This window comes from Rhinoraja longicauda, chromosome 17, assembly GCF_053455715.1.
Source record: "Rhinoraja longicauda isolate Sanriku21f chromosome 17, sRhiLon1.1, whole genome shotgun sequence".
NCBI classification, from domain to species: domain Eukaryota; kingdom Metazoa; phylum Chordata; class Chondrichthyes; order Rajiformes; family Arhynchobatidae; genus Rhinoraja; species Rhinoraja longicauda.
The window spans coordinates 15,062,884-15,082,124 of record NC_135969.1 but is presented as its reverse complement, the minus strand read 5'-3'; the positions used below and the strand labels follow the sequence as shown (position 1 = coordinate 15,082,124).

The 19,241-nt window shown below is 40.0% G+C and overlaps 1 protein-coding gene across 2 annotated transcripts in view; it reads right to left on the bottom strand.

The window, feature by feature from the left end:
* Positions 1–885: 885 nt before the first annotated feature.
* The window catches only part of traip (TRAF-interacting protein), a 35,542-nt gene continuing 17,186 nt past the window's right edge, over positions 886–19,241 (bottom strand). For both annotated transcript variants that reach the window (XM_078414191.1, XM_078414190.1), the window contains 7 exons: positions 17,874–17,963; positions 14,172–14,260; positions 11,569–11,724; positions 10,801–10,846; positions 8,273–8,386; positions 5,746–5,796; positions 886–4,824 (listed from right to left, as the gene is read on the bottom strand). In XM_078414191.1, the coding sequence (XP_078270317.1) occupies positions 4,717–4,824; positions 5,746–5,796; positions 8,273–8,386; positions 10,801–10,846; positions 11,569–11,724; positions 14,172–14,260; positions 17,874–17,963 (654 nt within the window). In that variant the 3' untranslated portion in view covers positions 886–4,716. The remainder of the gene's footprint in view (positions 4,825–5,745; positions 5,797–8,272; positions 8,387–10,800; positions 10,847–11,568; positions 11,725–14,171; positions 14,261–17,873; positions 17,964–19,241) is intronic.

Sequence of the window (19,241 nt, the reverse complement as noted above, 5' to 3'; positions counted from 1 at the left end):
TTTTCTTTTAGCATAGAGATGGTGTGTTTGCACATGACCCTGAAGAAACCGTTGCATTCTGTCAGCAGACTCTTACGAGGATGTTTACATTGCTGATATTTGCAATCAGACATCAAATGATGCTGCTGCAAGCAAGATTTTCATTGTACCTGTACCTCACAGTACTTGTGCCTTTGGCAATAATTCAAATTGACTGGTGTGTAGGATAGGGCTAGTATACAGGGATAGCTTGTTGGTGCAGACTCGGTGGGCCTTTTTCCGTGCAGTATCTCCAAACTAGACATCAACTGTTAAGGGTCTCGACCCGAAACATCACCCATTCCTTCTCTCCTGAGATGAAAAAGAAGGGACTCGACCCGAAAAGTCACCCATTCCTTCTCTCCTGAGATGAAAGAAGGGTCTCGACCCGAAACATCACCCATTCCTTCTCTCCTGAGATGCTGCCTGACCCGCTGAGTTACTCCAGCATTTTGTGAATAAACCAACTGCTAAGGATTGGGTGGCTTTTTTTAAAGACATTAATTCACAGATCTTGTATGCTGAAAAAGAATGGGGTGAACTATTAGGAGAGTAACAAAGGCAGACAGATTGGAGCAAATAATGTAGAAAGGATACATTTGGAAGACTAGTTCATGTGAACCAAGGGTTATAAGACAGAGACAGACACAAAAAGCTGGAGTAATTCAGCGGGACAGGCAGCATCTCTGGAGAGAAGGAATGGGTGACGTTTCGGATCGATACCCTTCTTCAGAGGGAGAGTCAGGAGTGTAACAAGTAGACAAAAGGTGCCCAAATGGTTACAATGAATGAATGCGCTCCAGTCATTTGAAGAGGAAACAAGACACAAAATTCCACTTGGAAGTATTTATTGAGTTTGGGTATTTTACAACAAATATAAGTAGCCCCACAGATTCATGCCCAAGAAAGATAAAACACAGACTGGATTCAGCAATGGGATGAACACACACATTCAGCTTCAGTAAATTGGCACAAAACCAGTGCAATTACAGTTAGGACTATAGGAAGAGGCCAAAGTATGTCAAAAAAAATTAAATGCAAATGTGCAATGGAGCAAGGTTGTGATAATTGCCATGTGAAGTTAAACGCGTCACTATATTGCAATGGTAGACCTAAAATACTGCAATAATTTCACGCTTGGTCACTTCTACGACTTTTCCAGGCCATCGTAAATGGCAACTGTAATCTTTTTGAAATAATGGATCCCTCTGAAGCTTTCACTCAATTAGAACATTCAGCACATGAAATCGTTGTCCAACTATCTTTTTTCTGCTTATGTCTATGTTTCCATATAGAATTTGATTTGCAAGAGATGTTTAGGAGGTTTTGATGTTGCTTGGTCAATTACAAACAGGCTGAGTGTGTAGGAAGGAACTGCAGGTGCTGGTTTATACCGAAGATAGACACAAAATGCTGGAGTAGCGGATCCTCAGGAGAGATAATGACTTTCCACAGATGCTGCCTGACCCGCTGAGTTACTCCAGCATTTTGAGTCTATCTACAAACATGTTAATGCTATGCAAACCCATCCCAGTTTCTGACCGGGCAAATAAAAACGAGAAAGCTGTTCTCGGTGAAGTTTTTGGGGTAAATACACAAAACAATATGTTAAAAAAAATGATTACCATTTCTCAAACTAAACAAAGAGCTGGTGGAAAGAAACTTGACCAATTCTGCCAAATTCATTCTGCTCTTCTGTCATTTCAGAGTCCAAAACTGCACATATACAAGTCCACCACAATTACAAACCAAATGTTTTTGCTCAACAAAATTGCCAATATCCACTGCAAGATATCAGGAGATTTCCAACATTAATTATTCTCTACATTCAAATCACTCAACGTAGACTTTACAACCAATCTAATTAAAAAGTCATTGTGTCAGACCACAGTTAATCTTTTGTTCTAACAAAATCTTGATAAATGTATAATTTTTCACGGCAAAATAGCTCTGGATTTTAGGAATGAATTACTGAATGCAAGACCATTAAAATGTTACAAAGTAAAGGAAATTAAAGGGCATTGCTTGTTCCAAAGGGTGACACTCCATTCAGCTAAATATTTCTCCACCGGCTCGGATTCAAGCAGTATAATGGTGGCTGGTACAGGCACAATGGATTGAATAGCCTTAATTGAGTATAGAAACAAGGTATTGCAGATGCTGATTAATATACAAAAGGACACAACGTGCTGGAGTAACTCAGCAAGTCAAGCAGCATCTCTGGAGAATATGGATGACATTCTCCAGAGATGCTGCATGACCTGCTGAGTTCTTCAGAGATGCTGTGTGACCTGCTGAGTTACTCGTGTACTTTGTGTTCTTTTCCACCTATTTGACTGCTGTAGCATTATGTACATCAAGGCAGGATTGTAAGAACAGAAAGCACACTTTGATTTGCAATTTGCACTTTGATCCATTAGGCTCCTCTGAAATACTCAAATTGGAACACTCATTTCGTGAATCAGCAAGGGCCAAGGAGATGCCCATTTAGCTGGGCACTGCCAGCTGATAGATGGGATGTCATCACCTGGAAGGGGAAAGCAGGCTGATAGCTTGAGCAATTCCACACAGAAGTAAAACGTTTTAAAAAGGATCCGGCCAAACGAAGGATCAATACATATCGAGGCAGAGGGGGTGAAACAATTGCAGAAGAGAGAAATTCCGTGTTTTTGATATGTTCCCAATACGAGGGACAAATGGGTTTGGTTTACAATACAATATTAAAGGAATATTTTGGAAACAATTCAAGAGGACAGGTTCTTACTTTCACAACGTTTTCTTGGATAAGTGCTCTTTTTATAGAGATACAAATATTTAGTATGCATCAGCTTTCAATCAACTAGGTTTCAATCTTATTCAACCTCTGGACTTCAGTCAACCAAAGCATTTAAGGAGGCATTTTCAACATCACGGGACTGCTGCTGAAAAATCTGTGTTAAAATTAACATTTATGAAGAACTTCAGTTGAATCTTTGTGTTTTACAAATGACCACCAATAATTAAATTTGATTGAAAGAATACTTGAAGTCAACAGGGCAGGGGATCTGGGATTATTAGAGCTGCAAAACTGTTGAACCTCCCTGCCTTCATTGGCGACCTCTAAAAATGTCTGGTTGGATTCTGTACACTATCATGTCATCGATACCAGCAGGTATCCTCAATGCCATTGACTGTCACATTTAAGGAAATAAAAAGCAAGGTCAAACGTAGCACCTTCATAGATTATAAACATGACTTATTTTTCACTTTGCTAAAGAGCTTGAAAACAAAGAGACTGAAAGATCAAATACAGAGAAACGGCACTGATCAACATATGATCAACGCAACAAGACCCCTGCCTGACTAAGACACTGGACACCACTGTACATTGTTTAAAAACTGGTGTTTCTGCTGTGACACTATTAAAATAGCTATCAATTCAAACTCCCAAGTCAGCAAGAACTCCCACAGTACCTGAAGTGAGACTGTAAATCAACACAAAGATTGTCAAAATAGAGGCTTAAAACGGCGTTCAAAAAGTGATTAACTTCACAGTCAATGACAGGAATTTGAAGAATTCATTTTGAGAGCGCTACTCCTTTTGTGTGTGGTGCTGTATAAGGAAGTTGGTGAAGGATAATTGGGCCAGAGCTAGGAGCAAGCTAAATGGCCGGGGTAATGTAGACCAGAGGACACCAGACTAAAAGAAACACTCAAATGAATGATATTTAGTTAAACATCAGCATTTCAAATCCAGCCTAGAGTTGCTTCCTCCATTTTCTGGCAGCATGAGTGAGATGGTGGCTGGGTGCAAGATATTGAAAGAATGGTATTTGTTCATTCTTACTTAGTTTCTAAAATTGTGTAGACCTAACCCAAGTTGCTGCTAAAATGACAACACATTTAGAAAAGGATGTCTGTTGCAGGAAATAGGAAAATGTTTGAATGGATAATGCTTGCTGAAGTTAAAGCAAATTCAAAGGAGCAGTAATTTACTTTGCAACCAACTCATGCGAAACGTGACTTGGGAATGTTTTACTCTGATGCTGGAGGGTGGCGTGAGAAGTTATGATCTCTTGGCTGGAAGATGCAAAGTCTTTGCCAACAAGAAGTAGAAACACGGAACTGCAGATACTGGTTTACAAAAAAAGTACAAAGTGCTGGAGTAACTCAGAGGGTCAGGCAGCATCCATGGAGAAGATGGATTGGTGGCCTTTCAGGTCGGGATCCTTTTCAGGTTGAAGGAGGGTCCAAAACCCAAAACGTCACCTATCCATGTTCTCCATATATGCTGCCTGACCAGCAGACCGACTCCAGTACTTGTGTCCTTCTTTGCCAACAAGAGTTCATTTCATTTGAAGATTTTCCTCATGCTTTAACTGCCTCCAGCCCTGATGATGACAGTTTTAATTACTATATATCATGCTGCCTCTTCCTCTCTGTAATGCCAAGTGATTTCTACGCTCAACGACCAGGGTAGCTTCAGTAGGCTACCTATTGTTGAAACAATTCAAATGCACTGGCGAAGAAATTGTCTTTTTTCTTTTGAGATGGGTTTGAAGATTTTTCATATTGTATAATCCTTAGCAGGCCAGCCACACTTTTCCAGGAAGGGTTCAGGCAGTGCTATAAACACGAACAGACAATTCTCACTTGTTAACCCAGCACTCAGTACAGTTCTGCTTCATCCAATTGCCTTGTGTCGCTGATATTTGGGAATCATTTAAGGAAATCCTTTAGTTTGGGCTGATTACTGTTTGCAGTCATTCGTGTCACATTCTTCCTCTTTACTTTTAACGTCAGTGGACGTATTTCAGTCATTTTAGTCTGAAGGAAGTAAAGTTAAAGATAATCTTGAGAAAATGTGTAATATTTATGTGTAATGATATTTCCTATCATTTTGAAGTCACATGGGCACACAGTGGATCCCTCTGGATTTACAACACAGGACTAGAACACAAATATTCTGACAATGTAAACTTTAACTTTGAATTTAAAAATATACCAATAGTTCATAAGTTCTAGGACCAGAATTATGCCATTCAGCCCATCAAACCTACTCCGCCATTCAATCATGGCCGACTTATCTTTCCCTCTCAACTCCATTCTCCTGTCTGCTCCCCATAACCCCTGACACCCTTACTAATTAAGAATACATTCATTCTTATTTCTCAAATAAGTTAAATTTGTGCTTAAAAAAATCAAAAAAAATCTATTCTGTTTTGTAGTTTAGCAAAATCCGCAGGCGCTGCCACTTTCACTTCACTGCACATCTTGTATATGCATGTGACAAATAAACTTGACTTGACTTGACTAGGTTGCATTATGCTGCACGTCTCTCCAGCAATGTCCTCTTTTTCTTACACTTGCCTTGGTGACTCTGATCTTTTCCCAGAATCTATTCTTTGTCAATTCCTTATCCTCATTAACATGCTAGTGTGATCTGCCCCCGATCACACCCTCTCCAGTTTACAGACTATCATTCTGATGTGCAGTCTCCAATTTACTCTAGCCTCTACGTCAATTGATGCAATATCACCACTAATTCTATATGTTCTCCTGGCTGCTGCTTCCTGTTGAAGCACACAGTGTGCAGCCTTGGTGTCCCATATACCGCAGAGTTGAGGGTCCAATTCCTTAACCCTTCAACAGAAAACTCACCCATTTCCACCTCTAACATCCTATCTCAATCTATCATTTCCAATTTTTCTTTTCCCATTGTGCTCAAGCAAATCCAGCAAAAGATACAGGTTCAATGAACTTGGTTCTTCCTCCCAATCCATCAAAGCCAATCCGCACCTAAGGAGGAAAATGGATTAAAGAAGATCATCAACAGATAGTGAAGATAGCTGTGAAAGATTGCAGCAGGATCTGAATCGATTGGCCAAGTGGGTGGAGGAATGGTTGATGGAATTTAATACAGAGAAGTGTGAAGTGTTGCATTTTGGAACGTCGAACAAGGGCAGGACCTACACAGTAAATGGTAGGCCTCTGGGTAGTGTTGTAGAGCAGAGGGATCTAAGAGTACAGGTGCATGGTTCCTTGAAGGTCGAGTTGCAGGTAGTGAAGGTGGTCAAAAAGGCTTTTGGCATTTTGGTCATCAGTCAGAGTATTGGGTCTAGACGTTGGGAGGTCATGTTGCAGTTATATATGACGTAGGTGAGACCACATTTAGAATATTGTGATCAGTTCTGGACACGTTATAGGAAAGATATTGTCAAGCTTGAAAGGGTTCAGAAAAGATTTACGAGGATGTTACCAGGACTAGAGGGCGTGAGCTACAGGGAGAGGTTGAGTAGGCAGGGTCTATTCCATGGAGCGCAGAAGGATGAGGGGGAATCTTATAGAGGTGTCCAAAATCATGAGGAATAGATCGGGTAGATGCAGAGTCTATTGCCCAGAGTAGGGGAATCGAGGACCAGAGGACATAGGTTCAAGGTGAAGGGGAAAAGATTTAATAGGAATCCGAGGGGTAACCTTTTCACACAAAGGGTGGTGGGTGTATGGTACAAGCTGCCAGAGGAGGTAGTTGAGGCTGGGACTATCCCATCGTTTAAGAGACAGTTGGACAGGTACATGGATAGGACAGGTTTGGAGGATATGGACCAAGTGCAGGCAAGTGGGACTCGTGTAGCTGGGACATTGTTGGCCGATGTGGGCAAGTTGGGCTGAAGGACCTGTTTCTACACTGTATCACTGGACGCAGCTTAACAGGGAGGCTATTGATGCACACGGTTATCATAAGACAAAGGAGCGGAATTAGGCCATTCAGTCCATTGAGTCTGCTCTACCATTCAATCACTACTGATCTATTTTCCCCTCTCAACCCTTTAGCCTTCTGTTTGTATAGAGTACATTGGACAGCAACATCTTACAAACATTGGGGTGTTTCCAAACTAAACGTCAGGATGTTGCAGACTGATCTATACTGTTCTTCACATGTTTTGACACACTGGCACATCACTGCGTGACAGATTAGCGTGAACTTTCCCCCTTGATGCCATTAATAATGCCTGATAAAATATCACATAACATGGATGAATTTTTTAACACAGTAAGTCTTAATTACTGCTAAACAACCTCATTAGAGCTGAAATGTTTATTTTACTGTGGTCCCCTTGCACAACATTTGGAATGATGTTACAAAAGATTTATTTCCCACTTTTCAATGCTCCTCTCACAATTGGAGAAAAGCAATAAATGCCAGAACACAAAGGAATGCTGATGAACAGTACATAGTCCCCTGATAGTGACATCGCAGTAGAGGGCGTTGAAAGCATATTGCTTTCATAGGTTGGAGCATAGAATAAAACAGTTAGTACATTATGTTACAACTTTACAAAACACTGGTTAGATCACAAGTGGGGTACTGCATGTAGTTCTGGCCTCCATGCCATAGAAAAGATGTGACTGCACTGGAATGGAGGTACATCTAGATGTTCAACGTGATCCCACCAGTCACATTTTTCCATCCCCATCCCCTTTCGCCTTCTGTTGAGACCAATCTTTGCAACTCTTTGGTTTGCTTTTCTATTCCTACACAACCCCAGGAGATGTATCACCTATCCCTATACCACCTCTCTCACTTCCATCCATGGACCCCAGAAGTCCTTCCAGAACAGCGATTCACATGCATTCCTTCCAACTTGTCTACTGCATGCTGTGCTCCCGGTATGATCTCCTTTAAATCAGCAATTCCAAATGTAGACTAATCAACCATTTTGCCAAAACCTGGACTCTATCCGCTGGAACCCCAGGTTGCTCGCCATTAACTCCCTTACCCATTCTCACATTGACATTTCTATAGAGTTGGAGTAATCAGCGTAATCAGTAATCAGAGTAATCAGTAAGCATCTCTGGAGAACATGGATAGACAAAGTTTTGGGTCAGGTCTTTGTCTACCCATCTGCCAATAACCAACAATCTTTTCCCCATTCCTCGTCTCCTTCCACCTCCCTCTGGCTTCACATTTTGCACTTATTTTCCTTATATCCCAGCCTTTATTCTTCTTCCCATCTCTAGCCTTTGCCCACCCACTTACCAATCGAAACGTCACCTTTCCATGATCAGAGATGCTGCCTGACCCGCTGAGTTACTTCAGCACATAGTTTTTTTTGTTGTAAACTAGCGTTTGTCTACATCTGACTGAACTTCATTGGTTGTGAATTAGTTTGGGGTCTCAAGGATATATAAAGTGCCAAACGAAGGTTATATATTTTTTCTTTTTTCCGTAGCATTGATTTGGAGGCTGTGCCTCCCTCAGAGATGCACTTACTGATCCTTGGTTTCCGTGTTGATTCAAGAAGCTACTATACGACTTCTTTTGAAATAACACAGAATTTCGGAGGAATGTTGGGAGAAGATGGTCACACTCATCTTTGTTCATCATCTTAAGCATAACAAAAGCAATAAGATTACTTCAATTCATACATTAAATGCTCACGTAAAGTGAAGTGAAATAAGGTATAAATTCCCCAAAGTCCTATTTATCAAAATATTTAAGAACAGGATACAATTTTCTTCTAGACAAACATGGCTGCAGAACAATCAAATACATTCAAAGAAAGCTGCTAAATATAAAACACGTGGAAGAGATAGCTTTGCCTGACATTAATTAGGAAGAGTTGTTATGTCTCCACAAAAGCCTTTGTTTAACAATGGGGCTTATGGATGATAAGACTATCATGCCACTGTATGTTTCTTTTTTTCCTAGTCAGATGTGCAGCACTTTGGTCAACGTGGGTTGTTTTTAAATGTGCTATACAAATAAATTGACTTGACTTGACTATCAGGAAAAAAAAGTCAGCAGTTTCTCAGAACACAAATACTAATTAATAACTATAATTGAACAAATCATCACACAACCAGGGAAGCTAATCAGATGATATCTTTGGAAATGCTAATGAATTCAGTTTGAAAGCTTCTGTCACAAGAACAATCTCACAGGTATTTTTTTTATTAGACAGAGGAGAACTTCAGCACTGAATTGCAAGCTTGCCAACAAACTGTAGAAGCTAACTCAAAAGGCAGAGGTAAGCAGAGCTGTCATCTCTGTGCCTCCCACACCCACACTCACTCAAATCAAAAACTAATGGGGGAGTTAAAGATGACAAAGGAAGGGAACGAGAGGGCAGCGTTTTAGCTGTTAAAGATGTAATTACGGAGTGAAGTGCATCATTACATTTATGGTCACCACACTATTTAATATTGTATATATGGTGCCAAATTACACAATTATGTACAAAATCAATACCCCAAAAATTCTATAATTATTAATAAGTACCAGTAAACTGGTACAAGCAAGAAACCTCAGATCCATTACATGAACAGATCTACAACCATATTAGACAAGTTTATTGTGAGATGCGGTGGAATACAGGCACAATGAAAATCTTAGAAACAGCTAGAAACAGTCTATGATAGTATTGGCATGTTATTGTTACGTGTATCGATCACAGGAAACAGACTATTGACCGACATCTACTACAAACCCACTGACTCCCATAGCTATCTAGGCTACACTTCTTCCCACCCTGCTTCCTGTAAAGACTCTATCCCCTACTCCCAATTCCTCCGTCTCCGCCGCATCTGCGCCAAGGATGGTGTTTTCCGTACCAGGGCGTTGTAGATGCCCTCATCCTTTAGGAAACGGGGATTCTCCTCTTCCATTTTAGATGAGGCTCTCACTAGGGTCTCCTCGATACCCTGCAGCTCCACTCTTGCTCCCCCGCCCCCCATTTGTAACAAGGACACAGTCCTCTTTGTCCTCATCTTCCACCCCTAGTGCATAGGATAGAACTAGGTGATCGTGATGGTGGATTGAAGGGCCTGTTTCCACACTGTATCTCTAATCTAAACTAAAAGACTGGCTGAATCTCCTTAAACTTCTACGAAAGTAGGGCTGAAAATGACTACGAAAATGTGCTTTTAACTACAAAATTACAACCAGTATTGAGCAGCACACATTTTTTGTTCCAATAGTTATGAAACTACACATAATTCAAAGTTATGTGTTAGCAACAGCTAGTTCCCATTGCTTTATTGCAGTGATTTAATTTATTGCAACAATCATTGGTCTTTAAATACAAATCATGTCACTTAATGCCTATGACACTATTTCAACATGATATTTCTGAGTAGATCGATAAATTCACGTCTGTAATACATCATAAACGCTCTTAATTTTCAAACTACTGTTGGAAAGTGAATTCCATATGATGAATTTCCGATGAGTATATCAGATGTCACCCTTCAGTATGCCGTTCTAGTTTGCCGCAGTAACTCTGAATACCCCTTTCGCTTGCTTTTTGGCACCACTTGAAAGGCATTTTAAGGGGATGACACTGTTTATAAAATCTTAAGAGCTTTAGAAACATGCTCCAGAATTTGGCATTGAAAGTCAGGCTCTCAGATACATATGTACCGCAATATTGAAACATGCATGACGCGAAATCCACTAATTCAAGGGGAACTTAGGGTCACAATATTGAGTAGAATCTTTTTTCCATTAAAATTTATTTACCAATTTGAAAAGAAAGCACGGCAATTTACTGGAGGAAAATGAGCAATTTCCGATTTTAAAGACCCTTTGATGTGCTTAAACTTGTACTCCCTGGTATATTCTGAATTCCCTGATTAAGCAGGCCTGCTAATAATCTATGTGGCAATTCATCTTGGCATAATCACGAACCACCAGTTAGATTACACGGAAATTTCTTTGATCATTTTTCAGATAATTTAGAGACTTTGGTCTTCAACGTCAGCATTAGAATTACTGGCTGCTGGAAGGTCACAAGTACTCACCTTTGTGTTGTACAGAAATTTAGAGGATCGGTTTGGTGTGGATGACCTATAAAAGAGGTGAAAAAAATAGGTTTGTGACTACAAAGATCAGTTTAGTGTGACAAGCTTCAACAAAAAATATTTCTCTGAAAGCATTGCATTAAGTTCAATGTAGTCTATAAAGCATTAGTCGATAGAAACTCTATTCAGAAAAGTCATTTGTCCAAGTTATTTATATAAATAAATATTATTTCCTTCCCCTGTACCTGCAACACCATGCTTATATTACTGAACTGCATTACCCAGATCACAGAACTTGAAACATTTTAATAGCGGGAGCATCACCTCAAGGCTTACCAGCAAAATGAGAGGTGGGTTTAAAAAGCAAAATTGCCAACTTTAACATTACAAGTAGGGAGCATTTATCTTTCATAAAAGCATAAAATGCATTAAAAGCATAAAAACATCCTGGATCATACATAGCTCCTTGATCAATGTTGAGCAGTAACAGTCGCAAAGATTTATTGTAAATTAGGATGCCTGATTGGAAACCATTTCTTGCTAGACTCAGATAATAAATCACTACATGAATCAAGCAAAGTTATTTTGCTGATGGTGCTACTCCTGATGGAACTATATATCCACAAGATTTACAATGATTTCAAAAATATATTCTGAAACGACCTCACAAAATTAGATGGAACTCGAACAATACTATAAAAGCAAAGGTCTGTCTGCTATTTGCTAATACACTGCAAGATTCAGCCTTTGATGAACTCTAGCACTTACCCGTCTGTGTCTAGCTTGCTTTTCTTAGATGAGGTTCTCTGAAATGTTGGGGGAATATAATCAGGTGTGTTGAAGTCGTATGTCAGACAAAGATCAATATCCTCCCCAGTGACTGGCTTGTGTAGTTTAGGGTATTGTAAATCTGCAGGAGCAGGGCTGCAAGTACAACAATCATTTCCGTTTGCATGAGAACAACGCATAGTATTGCACCAACGCAAGGCCATTAACTATACAGTCTGAAGAGTCACAACATGAAACATCACCTGCCCATGTTCTCCAGAGATGCTGCCTGACCCGCTGAATTACTCCAGCACTTTGTCTTTTTATTGTAAACCAGCATCTGCAGTTCCTTGTTTCTAAACTATACAAGTTAACTACACAAGTTAATCCACACAAAGATCACTTCATTTTACTGTTAGAAGGGCTCCAAAACAATTCAATGCAGGAAGCATTACGTAAATGTAGACATTTTCCAAATAACGCAAGAGAGGGTCGTCTCAAGGTTTGAGGTACTGAGTACGTTTTTCAACACTAGAATGTTGAAACAGGACATTATAGAATTGCGCTTGAGAAGAAAGCCATTTTGCTTGTCCTGTATGCACAGATTCTTGCAAAGAGCTATCCAATTTGTCCCATACTCGCATATTGCTCTGATAATTTCACCTTTTCTAGCACATATTCAACACCCTCTTGAATCTTGCTGTGGCTGCAAGAGTGTGTTCAAATGACTGTTTTTCAAATGTTGGTGTAAAAGGCAAGTGTCAGAATCAAGGATCTTTGGTGGGTTGTACCATATACAGCATGTTCCCAAACATGCACATGCAAATCTGAGTGGTGAGATGGTTTCCATAGGAACAAAGATGACAGAAGGGAGAAAGTGGAAAAAAAATGTTTCATACCAATTAGATGGGTGCTTTTGCTAACCCCCAGGATAGACGGGGCCATTTGGCCCCTCCTGTTTGTTCTGCTATTCAATAAGATCAATAAGGTTTTTACTTCAGCACCACTAACCCATTGCACTCAGAGGTCAAGACTGTACAGACTTTGCACAGAAAATTCCACTACCATTTGGACCTCATTGAAACATACAGAATAGTGAAAGGCATGCAGAGTGGATGTGGAGAGGATGTTTCCACTAGTGGGAGAGTCTAGGACTAGAGGTCACAGCCTCAGAATTAAAGGACATTCTTTCAGGAAGGAGATGAGGAAAAATTTCTTTAGTCAGAGGGTGGTGAATCTGTGGAATTCTTTGCCACAGAAGGCTGTGGAGGTCGTCAGCAGATATTTTTAAGGCATAGATAGATAGATTCTTGATTAGTACTGGTGTCATGTATAGATAGATTCTTGATTAGTACTGGTGGTGGGGAGAAGGCAGGAGAATGGGGTTAGGAGGGAGATATATCATCCATGATTGAATGGCCGAGTAGACATGATGGGCCGAATGGCATAATTCTACTTCTATCACTTATGACATGACTGAAGAAATTTCTTCTCATTTCTGTCCTGAAAACCAAACCCAATTAGGACTGTTAATCCTAGCCAGGCGAACCATCAACTCCACTCCAAATCGTGCCCTGTCCTGTAAGAATTGTGGATGTTTGAATGAAAGCACCTCTCATTCATCCAGACCCAAGTGAATATATGCCTAATGTAATGAAAGGAACTACAGATGCTGGTTTATACAAAAGAATATAGCCTAGTCTGCTTATTTTTCTCATGTGACAATCCTACCATCCCAGGAATCAATCTAGCAAACTTTGATGTACTTCTATGACAAGGATATCCTTCCTTAACAAGGGAGATAAGATCTGAACACAATATTTCAGATACAGTTCTGCAAGGGCCTTATATAATTGAAGCAAGATGCCTGTACTCATATTTTACTTGTAATGATGGGTGAAAATAAGACCAGAAGACACAGGCACAGAATTAGGCCCTTCATCCCATTTAGTCTACTCCACCATTCAATCATGGCTGATCTATTTTTCCTTCTTAACCCCATTCTCTTGCCTTCTCCCCGTAACCTTTGACACTCGTACTAATCAAGAATGTATCAAAAACTGCTTTAAAAATACCCAATGACTTGGCCTCCACAACCCTCTGTGGTAATAAATTCCACAGATTCACCACCTTCTGGCTAAAGATATTCCTCATTCTCATTTGAAAGAATGTCCTTTTACAGAGGGCCGTGCCCTCTGGTTCCAGACTCACCCATTACTGGAAATATCTTTTCCACATCAACTCTATCATTATCAGGTAGGTTTCAATGAGATTCAATGCCCTTCATTATCAGGTAGGTTTCAATGAGATCCCCCCCCCCTCATCCTTCTAAACTCCAGCAGGTACTGGACCAGCTGGACGATCTCATCTGGACGATCTCAGGTGCTTCCACTTTTTATTCCATTTGCCATGTCCTTATCTTTTCAATTAGCCTATCTACTGTATATTATTACAAAGCCTCTCTGTACCCTCCCCACACTGCCATCTAGCTTAGTATAAACAATAATTTAGGTAAAATGAATTTTAAAGCATTTATTAAGATGGCTTCTTGAATATTTCTAAATATATTTTATGCCAGAAGCCAGATGACCTGATTCACCCACCTCTCAAAGATTAGACGGCTGATGGCTTCATTGGTACGATTCGGTGTACTCAGGGACTTCTGTAGGAATTCCACTTTCTTCTTTAAGTTCTGCAAAACCAATATTAAATGTACTGATGAAGGCTAAAAGCTGATGTGCAAGAGTGGAAAGAAAGAGTGTTAAGGACAGAGGCATATTATATATTCTCATGATTCACGAGGCAGCCATTTGGCCTAGAGTTTATATTAGTTTTCAAACCACTCTCATTCACCTATTTGTCCCACATTTCCCTGCAATCTATTTTTGCTCACATTTCCATCAACTCTATCCCAATTCTCCTACCACCCACTTACACAAGAGTAATTGGAAGTGACTAATTATCCCATCAATCAGCAAGTGTTTTTGGATGAGAAAAACAGAGCACCCAGGAAACTCAAGTGGTCACAGAGAGAATATGCAAACTCGAGACAGCTTTGATCTCAGGATTGAACCTAGGTTATGCATGCTGTGCCACTATAATGTAACAAGGGGAAAAGATTAAGAACTTCTGGTGTGTACACTGAACAACTAGCAAATGAGGAAGCTGGCACAAGTCTTAAGAAGGACCCAACCTAAAATGTTGCCTTTCCATTCCCTCCACAGATGTTGCCCCCTGACCTGCTGAGCTATTTCAGCACTTTGTGCTTTACTCAAGATTTCGGCAGCTGCCAATATAAGACTTATCTTCCGAATTGCTTGTTGGATCTTAAATTAACTTTATGTGATTTCATATTGGGAGGGCGATACAAAGCTAGGTGGCAGTGTGGGTTGTGAGGATACAGAGAGGCTTCAGAGTAACACAGGTGCTTCGTTTTATTCCATCTGCCATGTCCTTGTCTTTCAATTATTCAATTAGCCTCTCTGTGTTACTCTGAAGCCTCTCTGTATCCTCCTCACAACCCACACTGCCATCTAGCTTTGTATCAACAACATTTTTGGTTAAATCAATTGTAAAATAGTTATAAGACGACTTGAATATTTATAAATATTTGGCTTGAATGACCTATAAAGGAGAGGGCAATAGTCTGCGAGTAAAAAGATTATTTTAATCTGAGAAACTTCAACACAAAATATTTAACTGAAAGCATCGCATTTAGATCATTGCAGTCTATAAAGTAGTGCAGTAAATAGAAACTTGATTCAGAAGTCATTATTTATGTCTTATTATTTCCTTCCCTGTACCAGCAACACCATGCATATACCACTGTACTTCATTACCCAATTACAGACTTGAACAATTTTAATATTCGGAGCTGGACCTTAAGGTTTACCAGCAAAGTCTCTGACGAAGGTGGGGTGGTCAGAAATACAAAACTGCCCGCATTAACATTACAATTAGAGAGCATTTTAAAAAACTGCATAAAGTGCATTAATGCTGATCAAAACATCTGCACCGTGTTTAACTCAAGACGCCAACATCTGCCATTATAAGACTTCCTAATTGGCGCAACGGTAGAGTTGCTGCCTCACAGCGCCAGAGACCGGAGTTCGATCCTGAGTAAGGCTGCTGTCTGTACGGAGTTTGTACGTTCCCCCCATGATCGTGTGCGTTTTCCCCGTGCTCTGGCTTCCCCCCACACTCCAAAGCCAAACTGGTTCCTAGGTTAATTGGCTTTGGTAAAGATTGTAAATTGTCCCTAGTGTGTAGGATAGTACTAGTGTGCAGGTATCGTTGGTCAGCGCGGACTCAGTGGGCCTGCTTCCGCGCTGTATCTCTAAACTAAACAACTTATTTTCCTAATTGCTTGTTGGACTTTATGTTAACTTCCAGTGATGTCACATTGGATGAAAATGAATGAACCCAGGTACTTCCACCTTTTATTCCATCTATCATGTCCTTATCTATTCAATTAGCCTATCTATGTTACTCGAAAAGTTCTCTGTATCCCCCTCACAATCCTCACTGCCTCCTAGCTTTGTATCAACAACATTTTAGGTGAAATTCATTTTAAAGCAGTTGTTCATAGACGATTTGAATATTTATAAATATATGCTGAATTCCTGGCTCAGTCACCTCTTGAAGATTAGTTGACATTGCTTCATTGGTACTGCATCAGCAGTCTCCACAATTTCCACAGGATGTGCTAGAGAAGTGCAAAGCCAGTTGTTGCATTGGCAATGTGAAAACTCTATGCTATAGCGGTGAATGATTGGAAACAGGGCGCCATTTCCCAGCACAGTGTTTTGTACACATTAACTGGTACTCTTTATAATTGGTGAGCTCACAAGCACTGTGACACTGATTGTGGTCCATGCTCCAAATCAATACTTGCAACCAACATGTCTCAACAATGTCAAAAACGTAGAGAAAAAGAAAAAGAATTGTGGTTTCTACTCTCAGTAGTACTTTTGTCTGTTGTGTCTGTGAACTTACTAAAAAAAAATATTTGTATTAAGTTAACAACACTACAGGCAGAGGAGACTGCCAATGCTGGATTCTGCAATAGAATTCTAATGCAGAGTCTCGATCCGAAATATCAACTTGCAATATATCAAGTTTGACTTAATTGTATGTATGGCATATCTGATCTGTTTGGATAGCATGCAAAACATTCACTGCACCTCAATACACACAACAATAAACTTGAACCTACACTTGTTGTCTTCAGAGTGGTCGATTGACCCACTGAGTTCTTCCACCGTTCTGTTTTTGCACTAGAATTGAGCAAAACGTCTTCAAATAAAATGTCATTTGATGCTTGAAATAGGTTGGAGTGTACTATTTATTAATCATTTTAATCCATGGATAGCAAGAGTACTCTTTGTGCTGTGTCTTATGTTTTGGATATCTGCCTCAATGTCTCCTTTGAGGTTCAGCATCAATTGTTTTTCCCTCAGTAACCCTCCTGCACATTGCATTATCAACAGTGAAAAGTAAAAGTTGCAAACTAAACAAAGCAATGTGTTTTCACACATCTGTGAGTCCATCTACTCATCAAATGTAGCCAAGTCTCTCATGGTTTTCCATTTTTAATCTTGTCTTCTATTTTGAGTCTTAATCAAGACTCAGGGGCGGCACAGTGGCGCAGCAGTAGAGTTGCTGCCTCACTGCATCAGAGACCCTGGTTCGATCCTGATTACAGGTATGGTCTGTCCCTGTGACTGTGTGGGTCTTTTTCCGGGACCTCTGGTTTCCTCCCACACTCCAAAAAAGTACAGGTTTGTAGGTTAATTGGCTTCAGTAAAACTATAAATTGTCCCTAGCGTGTGGGATATTGCTAGTGTACGGGGTGATCGCTGGTTAACGTGGACTCGGTGGGCTGAAAAGCCTGTTTTCGGGCTGTATCTCTAAAGTGTAAAAGTCAAACTTATCACCCAAACTTGCCTCGCAGTGTAATTTAGTAATGAATCTTTCCGAGTTCGAGCTTTTCTGGTGTTTCAGTGCCAGCAAGTGTGGGCAATCGCACTATATGCCAAGTTACCTTTCGCTGATTCAGGGACAGTTTCTTCCCAGCTGTTATCAGGTAACGGAACCACCATATCATCAACTAGAGTGCAGCCTCGACCTACTATCTACCATCATTGGAGACCCTTGGACTATCTTTAATCGGACTTTACCTTTCACTAAATGTTATTTGTCTTATCCTGTGTCTCTACGCTGTGGACAGCTTGATTGTAATCATGTATAATCTTTTCAATGACTGGATAGCATGCAACACAAAAGTACATCAAAGCCAAACATACCACAATCTCTCTGTCGGCATTTTGCAAATCCTCCTGTGAGGCCTGCAAGTCCTCTTTCAGTTTCTCCAGTTGCGACGCACACTTTTGCAACTAAATGATAGAGAAAAAGCAACTTTAAATTAAAAATGATAAAGGCATGATATAAAGTAATGCAGCAATAAAAGATCGAATAAGGTCAAGGAAAAGAAATCAAGGAACTTTTTCAGCTTTTGGGTATATCCCCATAACTCATCGCAATTTTTAAAATAATTGTTCTTCCCCCTCCCACACCATATGAAAGCCCAAAGTCTGTGTCTTTTGCAGAGTGATGATTAATGATTGCTAATGCTGCACAATCCAAACTTACATTTATCTCGAGGGTAGACATAAAATGCTGGTAACTCAGCCCGCGGGACAGGCAGCATCTCTGGAGAAAAGGAATACCTTCAATTTAAACCAGCATCTGCAGTTCCTCCCTTACATTTATCTCAATTGCTCGGTTTGATGTTCTTATTGGATACTTATCCATCAAAGAGGCAATACCAATTAAACTAGCCATTTCCAAACCTTCAGGCTTAAGAAATTTTAGCAAGGTATTCCAGATATTAGAAATACAATCACAGATAAGATTCATCAAATCACTAAAGCTGCAAGCATCAAGTCCCAAGGCCATCTTTACAGCAGCTGGTTGCTCTGCCAGGAGATTTCATTCAAAATGCCAACCTTGCCCCAGGTGTCCTGCTCATTGTGACTTAATATCAGAACAGGTTATAAAAACATAATTCAGCTTTGTTCCTCTGCAATTCAGTGCCACTTGAAACATCGCGCCAGTTAATTCTCAGCTGAACAGATCTCCCTTTGTATTTTTTTTGATGATGAGCATGCACAGACATGTGATCAGCAATAATTGAATTGATGGAGAAAGGCACAGTAAAGCTACAGATACTGGCAGTGAAAGTCGGAACATTTTCCTCCCTAATGTAGGATGTTAAAATCAAGCCTCGACCTATCTAATTTTATCGGATACTAAAACAACTCTGCTTAATATGAATAACAGACACTTCCCAGTTAACAAAGATAGTGTGGTTAGCTTCATGGTCATCTATTTTGAACCGAAGAAAATCCCGTTCAATCTTTTATGTAGAAACAGAGTGAAGATCCTGTTTATCTACTTCGTTCTGTACTGATATTTTTTAAGTGAAATATAACAAAATGGTGTCTTACTACCAACATTGCTCATACAGATGACTTTACCTGCATGATATCTGAAAGAGGTTTATTAGCTGTATACTTATAAAGGTTACTGTGAGGCTGTGGGGAAAAAAAGTAAGATCATGGGATAGCTCTCTCAAAACATTAGCACAGGCACGTTGGACCTAATGGAACAAT